Source organism: Camponotus floridanus, unplaced genomic scaffold (assembly GCF_003227725.1).
Source record: "Camponotus floridanus strain SB8 unplaced genomic scaffold, Cflo_v7.5 scaffold1, whole genome shotgun sequence".
In the NCBI taxonomy this organism is placed as follows: Eukaryota; Metazoa; Arthropoda; class Insecta; order Hymenoptera; family Formicidae; genus Camponotus; species Camponotus floridanus.
Window position 1 is genome coordinate 7,918,268 of NW_020229214.1, and position 9,749 is coordinate 7,928,016.

A 9,749-nucleotide genomic window follows, 5' to 3' on the forward strand; every position below is an offset into this window, starting at 1 on the left:
TCGCTAAAGCACACTTGGTCACCGATATACGATAAGTTTTATAGCGAAAAAGTTAAGAGATGTCAAGGGATGTATGTATTTTAATCTTTATAATTAAATCACACGAATCGTAAATAATTGATGTATTATGTATGAAAAAAGTTTTAAAAGACTTAAAAATTTTTATTTATCTCTTTTATTATTTTGAATATTATATCTATAAGTGAAAGATATATATTATGAAGTAGAATAATTAACTTTTTCTTTTTACAGTATTTTAATGAAATACCAAGGTAAGACATGAAATCATTTTTTTCATGAGATGTTTAAGTATCGAGAATTATGTCTTCGAGCGACGAAACAAACCTTACAATTGAAGATCTTAAAGAAAAGAACAATAAAAAAAGTTTACGTAAACAGAAACGTGCTCATCACAGATTACTTAGAGATATGAACATTAAATGCTCCTGTCAACCCACACAGGTAAATATCAATAATCAATCAGTGTTATTTCAATGGAAAGTTTTATTCTCGAGACCATTAAGCTTAATATTTTATTTTACAGTACTTGATGATATGTAATGGTGGTTTAGTTACCGGTATTAAAAGGGAAACATTGCAATGCGTATTAGATGCATTGATTTCCAAGTATACTTTGATAATGCCAACAGGCAAATCATACTGCTTCATAACATGCAATTCAAAGGAAGATGCGACTTGTGTATATAATTATATTCATGGACGTATTAAACTGCCAGGCCAAAATGGTCCATTATATGTATGCTATACTGAAACCGGTATACAATATTATAATAGAAGTATTCTAGAAAGAGGAAGAGTTAAAATAGTTTAATAACATAATGATGTTTTCTTTTAGTTCCTAGCACAGATAATGTTATGTCTAATTCTACATTTCCACCTGGTCTTACATTAATAGAGAATTTTATAACAAAGAAACAAGAAGAAACTTTATTAAGGACACTCAATTGGGATGAATGTGGTAAAATATAGAATACAATTCAAAAATATAGTTAATGAAATATAATTTGAAAAAAAGCACAAAATATATGCTGTTGCAGAATCTGTCACATCACTTCAGTTGAAACATAGACAAGTGAAACATTTTGGATATGAGTTTGAATATGGTACAAATATAGTGAATCCTGACGATCCAATCGCGCCGATTCCACAAGATTATGAATTTCTGCAGACTCTATTCAACAAACACAATCATAAATATAAATATGATCAATTGACTATTAATAAATATCTACCTGGACAAGGTAACAACTCATACTAACATGCCTCAGTTCATAAGTTTTATATACCTATTTTTTAGGAATTTTTAAACAAAGTGAATAAATAATATTTCAATTTTTTCTTTGTTTAAATTCTTCCAATATTGATTATAGTTCTTTAATTCATAATTCACATTACAAATTTAATTTTATATTTTATATAATTATTAAAAAAATTAATTATACGCTAGAATCATTAAATTAAGTAGACTAATAATTCATATCATTAGTGTAACTACTTCATTTAAAAAGACAATAAAAATTTCTTATGATGAGTAATTTTTGTAAATATGCTCAAATTTATAGACTGATTTGAATAATAAGCTATATCATTAAAATTTCTAATTTTACAATTCAAGGTATACCACCACACATTGACACACATAGCGTCTTTGAAGATACAATACTGTCTTTGTCACTGGGTTCTGCGTGTATCATGAACTTCAAGAAGGAAAATCAGAATATCAATGTGTTCTTACCAGCTAGATCTTTGTTGATCATGACAGGAGAGGCAAGATATGCGTGGACACACGGCATCTGTTCCCGTCATAATGATGTAATTGAGACGGAGAACGGAACCACAACGAAGGAACGTGGCATCAGAATTTCTTTCACTTTTAGGAAGGTGCGACGAGGTGATTGTTGCTGCACCTTCAAAGAATACTGTGATAATAAATACGATACCGCTGCTTTCGTTGATGCCAAAACAGCATCAGGACTGGAAGATTCATATGTACATAAGGTACATGTATTACAGCTGAAATTTATGAAAGTATTTCTTTTTATCATTATACTGGAATTGTTTTCTCAGGTTTATGAGGAAATATCTAATCACTTTAATGAGACACGACACAAACAGTGGCCTAATGTATCCAAGTTTCTCGGAAGTTTGGAAGAGGGTACATTATTGTTGGATGTGGGCTGTGGCAATGGCAAATATCTTTGTGGAGATCGAAATATATATAAAGTATTATTATTTAAATTATTTTTAATACTTTATCAATTAGAATACACATACGTATAGATAGCTAAAAGAATGAAATAAAATACGCATTGTAGTTAGCATTATTTCTTATTAAAACAAACTATTAACTTTAAGGATCATTTCAGATGGGATGTGATCGTAGTTCCGGACTGACGGATATATGTCGCAAGCGAGGCTTTGAAGTTCTCCAATGCGACTGTTTATATTTGCCATACAGAGACAATTCCGTGGATGCAGTGATCAGTATCGCAGTGATTCATCATTTGTCTACTCGGGAACGGAGACGACGCGCTATTTCCGAGATGGTTCGAGTATTGAGACCAACAGGAAAATGCTTGATTTATGTGTGGGCGAAAGAGCAGCGCAAGGATTCTACAGATTCGTCCTATCTGAAATACGGCAAAAAAAACAAGGACGAGACCGAAAAGATTGGCCAGAAGGAAATCAGTCGCGAGAGAATTTCTGAATGTGGCTCAACATTACCAGTTCACGAAAACAGAACGAATTTTGCTCACAGTGACATGTTGGTTCCTTGGAAAAAGAAGAGCGGCGAACGTTTCCTGAGATATTATCATGTATTTCAGGAAGGCGAGCTTGCAAAATTATGTACGGAGGTGTCCGCAGCTATAATTAAGGAAGTCTACTATGATCAAGGTAATTGGTGCGTCATTCTGGAGAAATGTATAGACATCATGAAATAAAAATGATAGATTTTTTAACATATTTTAACACGTTTAATTTTTTAAATTTATTTAGTATACATCTCTCTTTCTTATCGTTGAATTTAGTCGCTATCGTCCACTGAAATAAGTAAAAAAATATGATTTACAAATACTTGAATATTTATGAAGTTTTACTATCATTGCATATTTTTTCCTTCATTTTAAAAGTTTTATATAAATTCTTTAAAATCCAGAATCAATCAAGACAAAGAAAAATGAAACAAACTAGAATATTAATAATAATCATATGATATTATATGACATACATTAATAATTTTAATTTAATTTAATTTATATTATTCGAGTTAAAAAAAATTTTAAATAAAAAATCATTCTATATATTTAATCGTATAAACGTTAATCTTTTTGATGTTTAAATCAACTTTTGTTTATCGCGTTTATTGTTGACTCAATAATAGCTTTCATTTTTCTTTTTGAAAAAAATATTGATATATCGTTCATAATACCTAAATCTATAATTATGTGTTTCTTTTCCGGATTCGATAATTCCAGGCATTGATTGTCCGAATCTGAGTCATATGTACTGTTAAAACTTTCTTCTTTATTAATTGAATCCTGCAAAAATATTAAGAAAATTATCATGATTCATAATAATAAATTGGCGATTAAACAAATAAGAAAATAATTAATAGAGAAGCTTTTTTAATATTAAGTTTTCTTTATCATTTTACTTACATCAAAAACAGATATTAATTCAGCAGATCCTTCTTCGTGTTTTATAATGCAACTCTTGTTGTTATTTTCTATTTCCGCATGATCTATTTTTTTTTGTCATTAAATTAAAATAAATATAAATAATACAAATTAAAATAATATACACTCTATACATTATATAATAATACAAATTAAAATAATACACATTCTATACATTATCAACTAATTTTTAAATTAAATTGAGAAGCTTAAAATAAAGATACATTGAAATTAAATATCTAAAATTAATTTAATTTTTAATCATCTTAATTTAATATTAATTTAATGAAAACAATTATATCAATTTATATTTTGTTTTATAATATACAAGTATAAAATCAATTGAATCTTTTTATTTGTAATTTTAATTATATATGAAATAATAAAAAATGTAATTAGATAAAAATATACCTTCTATCATAGTTTCATCCCATTTTTGCAATTTAATACTAATATGATCACTTATCATTGTTGTAATCTTATTCGTTTGAATGCTCTCTTTAAATCGACTTGTATCACTATCATCTTTTTTGTATCTTAAACATAAAATATATTTTTTTAAATATTACAAATCAATTTTAATTAAAAAAAAATTTGCCTTTTTGTCTTTTTATTATTCAATTACAAAATAAGTCATTGGATTAATCTATTGGATCATAATTGTTTGTGATGATTTACTGTTTTACATAAACTTATTTAATATAAATTGTATTTCAAACTACTATCATTATTTAAATTTTATATTTTAAAAAAATATTTTTAAAAAAATTATAAATTTAAGATTATATATATAATATTCATACCGTGATTGTACATCTTTAGCTACCGCCTCTTTAATATCTTGCACTAATTTAGTAGCATAATTTGCCGCGTGATTAGAAACAGCAGATATAACATCTTCAACTGTCATGGTTTTCGTTAAATAATCGAAATGTAAACTGCAGAGTTCTCTGTAAGAGTTCATACCAAGAGTAAGTTCAGCAACACCAACTCTTTCTTCTATGTATGTTGGATCCATTATGGTATTACCACTGAAATTTAGAAAGATGTTGCATTATTCACATGAATATATAAAAAATCTTATCTCTATCTCTCAAAAAAAGGCTAAATACTTTAATGTGATTTTGAATATATTTATAAATACATATTTATAAAAATACATATTTATAAAAATTTAAAGAGTATATAATTTTAGATTGTCTCACTAACTTTTCAAAAGTTATAAAAGATACACAAACTGGATAGTGAAACAATGTTAATGGAAGAAAATCTTTCTCGGATGCTGGATGTATAATAATTTCCTCGCCAGTGGAAGTAACATCTGGCCTGTGAAAATGCATGAGAGCAGCAAGTACCGCTATAGAGGCACAATCGATCAGATTTCCATCATGATTTATGATATTAATATCAATTCTCAAGCTCCACACCTGAATAAAAAAATAAAATATATATATAAAATATAAACATATGCTACACAATATTTAACATCAAATATTTGTATGCAGTAACCTTTTTATCCGCTACAATACAGAGAGATTCCAAGTCTACGCACTTTGAATCTTTGAAACACTTTTCCAACTGTCTACTGATCAATATAGCAGCTTCAGATTGTCTGCCACTTTCAAAATGCTGCGCTGCTAATGGAGCAAGCTCAACATTTATATATATTGTGCCTTCATTAGGACGAAATGTTTTTGGTTGTCGTATGTCACATGACACTTGTGCTATTGCTCTGTAAAGAGATTCTTCATCAATGTTTTAATTACATTTGAAAAGAGAAATGATTTATATATCGACAAATAAAATTTACTTAGTATGTCCAAGAGATACCATGCAACATCCCCATTTAGAACCAAAATAAATCTTTACTGGACGCGGCTGTAATAATCTTCTGCCATCTAATCTCTGTGAGATAATGTTTTAAAATATAATTTTTATATCTAATTTTGTAAAAATTATAATAAAACTTATATATATATATATTTTTTTTTTTAATTAAAACTATTCAGCAAATTCAAAATAAAAGAAGTATACATATACCGTTTCCTCTTCTATACATTTGTTTACAAAATTTCGTTCGCAATTTGTGAGCGGGACTTCCCTCATTTTCTCAAATATATTATTCAATAATAGATTAAAATTTTTACAATGTTACATAGAAACAATTTATTATTCGATTTGTTTATGATAACCTATAATCACATAATGTGGTTCAAACTTGGCAGGTTTCGGCAGGTCTTGGGTCTTGGCATATATGGATCTGTTCTTTTCAGCTGCACTGCTAGTGCACTAGTGCATAAGTTAGAAAGAGACAAACATGCTTTCTTTCACTCTATAGACCGCAGCACACACTTTTGCATAAGCGCGTAATCATAGGCATAAGGAAATTGATTGATCCCCAAGTATATGCATAAGAAAATGAACCAATCAATTTTCTTATGGTATGCGCTTAAGGTGCAATTTCATTGACGCTAAAAAGTAGCGTCAACCATTGGTTAAACTCGGATTAACTGGATCGTGGAACTGGGCCTAAGACTCAAGAAATTGACCAATCACAGTCAAGTATTAAGAGAATACTCGACTGTGATTGGTCAATTTTTTGAGTCTTACGCCTTACAACCTTATGTTACGGCCATTGTAGAATGGCCTTTACTATTATGTCGCCGGGTCTACAATAGATAATTTAAGCCCTAAACCTTAAGAAATTGTCCAATCACAGTCGAGTATTCTCTTCATACTTGACTGTGATTGGTCAATTTCTTAAGGCTTAGGGCTTAAATTACCTATTGTAGATCGGGACTTATGGAAAGTGTGTGCTTTGGCTATAGCCTTTACACGTGAAATGAAACGCACTCATTGGCTGCGTTCAACAGGAAAAGCTGCTTTGCAACTGTGTAAAATTCGTGAATCTGATTGGTGTATACTCTTAGATTCAGCCAAAATTAAGAGCATACACCAATCAGGCTCACGAATTTTACAACAATTGTAAAGCAGCTTTTTCTGCTGAACTCAGCCAATATAGGTTGTGTTCCGATATTTACTGCCAGTACTGAAAATCTATAGTTTACGTTACATATATTATAGATTTTCAGAACTGACAGTTTATATCAGAACGCAGCCATAATCTAGTTTATAATCGTCTATTACATATATAGCAATTTTGTAGTATGTAATTCAAAGAGGAAGTATTGTATTTATCGCGGAAAAAGGAAACAGCCAATAAGAAACGGCCGATGACCCTTTTCCGGAGAATATTCAGAGAACTGACTCGCAAGTATCGTGCCAATAAAACAGAAGTCGTCAAAAGACGAGGCTCATCGGTGACAGCTCGCGCAAAGGTTAGGTCCCACATTTTGAGGTTAGAAATGGCTGCAACGCGCGGCCGAGAAGTAATACACGATCTAATCTTAGATTGAGCTTTCGCAACTGCAGTCCTCGTTGTAGTAACGCGATATACATATATAAATATATATATATCTATATAATTCAATAAATAATAAGGTGTAAAGAGACGAAGAAACATGTACAAATTTAAACCATTCGTGTTCATGGAGCACGCGGCGAACGGGCCGGAACGTCCGAAGGCGCGTAGCGGTCACCGAATCGCATGCGATTATCGAAATCTGTATTCTTATGGCGGCTTCAATCCGTGCATCTCCGATACCGACCCGGACATGCGCGACGATCAGACGTGGGTAGCCAGCAAGCCGCTATTCAAGGAGCTATGGCGCTTCAACCTGGTGAGCGAGCGGTGGAAGCGACTGCCCGGCCAGGAAAACATGCCGAACGAGTTGGCATCGAACGCGGTGATATTAAGCGGCAATGCGTTGATGGTGTACGGCGGCACCGGCGTGCCCTTCGGCGAGAGTTGCAGCAATCAGCTGTACGTCTGCAATGTAAACGATGGCACGATGAAGATAGTACCGGCCACAGGCGAGCTGCCTGAGCCCCAGTACGGACAGGTAATTCATCGAAAGAGAACAGAGATCAAATTAATTGGAGTCTGTACTGATTGTAAATATATATAAATAGTTTTATAACTGATTAGTTAATGCGCCGACTCAACTTGAAACTCTTTGTTTTCAGGGTAGAATTAGAAATTAAAATATGAATGTAAAATTTAATATAAATATTAAATTAGAATTTAATTTATTCATCATCTATTATATTTCTATGCATTTTTTATTTATTTATTGTTATATATTTCTATGAACAGGCCCTCGTATATCATGGTTCCTATCTCTATACAGTCGGTGGTACTACTGGTTACGAATATACCTGTGACATTCATCGGTTTGACCTGAAAAATGGTATCTGGGAAACAGTGTATGTTTGCTCTGGAAGGGATGAATCAGAGCCACATGGAAGATATAGACATGAGCTCGCCTTTGATGGCAAGATGATTTATGTCTTGGGTGGTGGTACCTCGACAGAATCCTTTGGCTTTTCTGTGAGTGAACCAATATATTAATGGCTTTTCTGTGAGTGAACCAATATATTAATATTTCATTTAGAAGACACATACTGTCTCAAGTGTACTAACTACTCTTTTTATATAATATTTATTTATTAATATGTTATATGTTAAAAAATATGATATGTATTGTCATTATTTGGTTTTTTGTGCAGCAAGAATTATTTTCTACATAACACAAATTTAGTATTTCTTTGTAATATAATTTTTCTATATGTTGATGATATTTTATACATAATGTATATCAAATTGAATATAAGTGAAAATATAATAATTTATATTTTATATCATATAATTAAAAATATATTCACACGTAATAAAATATTTTAGAAAATACCGGCATTTGACTTGGAGACCAACAGATGGAGGATATTGAATACGCACGGTGATAGTGATGAGACTGTTGCCACACTGCCGCGAGTACCGGCACCGCGACGCTGTCACGGTTCCGTTCAATATACGGACGAAAGAACTGGTACCACTTCAGTTGTCATATCGGGCGGCTATAATGGTGACTGGGTATTTTCTGATGTTTGGCGGCTCAATCTCAGCACGCTGCAATGGACACATTTAAAAGAATGCAGCTTACCGTGTCCAGTGTACTTTCATTCGGCTGCGCTGATTCCGGAGGGTCGCATGTACATATTTGGCGGTATAGTGAAAGTGAACAACAAGGTTATTATTGTTTCCCAGATAAAGAGATATTTAGGTGTTAAATATGTATATTTTTGCTTGAGAAAGTATATAATAATTTTATCATTGCAGGTGCAAAGAACAAATGCGGTTTATTCCGCTTGGCTTACAATTCCCAAACTATCCGAGATTTGCTGGCAAGCATTAAATTATTATTATCCGAAATTGAGGGACTGTTCGCCGGATATATTACTTCATATTGGTATACCCTTGAAATTCGTACAAAGATTCGATTTTTACGACTGGTGAACGCTATCAGTTATTCTAACGCTTTTCGAATCTTTGGATCATTTTTCTCAAATCTTTCTCTATGCACTTTACAACGGTAATTACGCTTCGATCATTTTTATTCGATATTTATTGATATATCTGGCTTATTTACTACGCTTTTTTTACAATTCTATCTTTTTACGATCTGTCATGTAATGGCACAAAGATATGAATAATTTTATAATTCTATTATTATTTGTGGTATAATAATGTGCTAAAAACACCACAAGATAATAGATTTTTTCTCTTTCTCAAAAATCTACAAATTCTATATATATATTCGGCAATATTAAATTATCGGATATGCTATTTTCGTGAGATTAATTCGTGATATTATTTTTGTCTAAAAGGTACAAATAATTATAATTAAAAATTAATATATTAATATGTAAAGAGTTATATAGACAAGAAGAGAAATAGCTTATTATTAGCATATTTATTATTACATTGTACAATATAATCATTCTGCCTTTGCTAAAGTAGAAATATCGATATATATATATATATATATATATATATATATATATATATATATATTTTATTTATTTATTTCAAAATCTTTATTATTAAACTCGTGCAACCTAAGCAACGAGATATTTCTCGATATCTAAATA

At 30.9% G+C, this 9,749-nt stretch overlaps 3 protein-coding genes across 4 annotated transcripts; 2 read left to right on the top strand and 1 right to left on the bottom strand.

The window, feature by feature from the left end:
• Nucleotides 1–24: 24 nt before the first annotated feature.
• LOC105251336 (alkylated DNA repair protein alkB homolog 8) lies at nt 25–2,979 on the top strand. Its single transcript, XM_011258059.3, has 8 exons — nt 25–71; nt 253–462; nt 545–776; nt 857–979; nt 1,059–1,262; nt 1,637–2,019; nt 2,089–2,244; nt 2,388–2,979. The coding sequence occupies exons 2-8, from the start codon at nt 322–324 to the stop codon at nt 2,961–2,963; spliced, it is 1,815 nt and encodes a 604-aa protein (XP_011256361.2). The 5' UTR covers nt 25–71; nt 253–321; the 3' UTR covers nt 2,964–2,979.
• Nucleotides 2,928–6,065, bottom strand: LOC105251335 (exosome complex component rrp45). 2 transcript variants are annotated; one of them, XM_011258058.3, is made up of 9 exons: nt 5,891–6,065; nt 5,509–5,603; nt 5,208–5,430; nt 4,908–5,125; nt 4,502–4,729; nt 4,110–4,234; nt 3,681–3,763; nt 3,452–3,560; nt 2,928–3,063 (listed from the first exon to the last, which is right to left on the bottom strand). In XM_011258058.3, the coding sequence occupies exons 2-9, from the start codon at nt 5,529–5,531 to the stop codon at nt 3,047–3,049; spliced, it is 1,026 nt and encodes a 341-aa protein (XP_011256360.1). In that variant the 5' UTR covers nt 5,532–5,603; nt 5,891–6,065; the 3' UTR covers nt 2,928–3,046. The 2 variants fall into 2 exon arrangements, with proteins under 2 accessions (XP_011256360.1, XP_011256359.1); XM_011258057.3 differs by having other exon boundaries at nt 5,739–6,043.
• A 715-nt stretch (nt 6,066–6,780) lies between these two features.
• On the top strand, nt 6,781–9,386 carry LOC105251337 (kelch domain-containing protein 10 homolog). The gene is made up of 4 exons (XM_025408143.1): nt 6,781–7,660; nt 7,915–8,148; nt 8,503–8,847; nt 8,938–9,386. Exons 1-4 carry the CDS (start codon nt 7,220–7,222, stop codon nt 9,112–9,114), a joined length of 1,197 nt encoding a protein of 398 aa, XP_025263928.1. The 5' UTR covers nt 6,781–7,219; the 3' UTR covers nt 9,115–9,386.
• The last annotated feature ends 363 nt before the right edge of the window (nt 9,387–9,749 follow it).

Bases quoted from the DNA above. Each gene is read 5' to 3' on its own strand.
- LOC105251336 (XM_011258059.3), top strand. From the start codon at position 322: ATGTCTTCGAGCGACGAAACAAACCTTACAATTGAAGATCTTAAAGAA. The intron at 463-544 runs GTAAATATCAAT...TTTATTTTACAG, and splicing joins GCTCCTGTCAACCCACACAG to TACTTGATGATATGTAATGG. The intron at 980-1,058 runs GTAAAATATAGA...ATGCTGTTGCAG, and splicing joins ACTCAATTGGGATGAATGTG to AATCTGTCACATCACTTCAG.
- LOC105251337 (XM_025408143.1), top strand. From the start codon at position 7,220: ATGTACAAATTTAAACCATTCGTGTTCATGGAGCACGCGGCGAACGGG. The intron at 7,661-7,914 runs GTAATTCATCGA...TTCTATGAACAG, and splicing joins CTGAGCCCCAGTACGGACAG to GCCCTCGTATATCATGGTTC. The intron at 8,149-8,502 runs GTGAGTGAACCA...AAAATATTTTAG, and splicing joins CAGAATCCTTTGGCTTTTCT to AAAATACCGGCATTTGACTT.
- LOC105251335 (XM_011258057.3), bottom strand. From the start codon at position 5,804: ATGAGGGAAGTCCCGCTCACAAATTGCGAACGAAATTTTGTAAACAAA. The intron at 4,730-4,907 runs GTTAGTGAGACA...TCTAAATTTCAG, and splicing joins TCTTTTATAACTTTTGAAAA to TGGTAATACCATAATGGATC. The intron at 4,235-4,501 runs GTATGAATATTA...TTTATGTTTAAG, and splicing joins GCTAAAGATGTACAATCACG to ATACAAAAAAGATGATAGTG.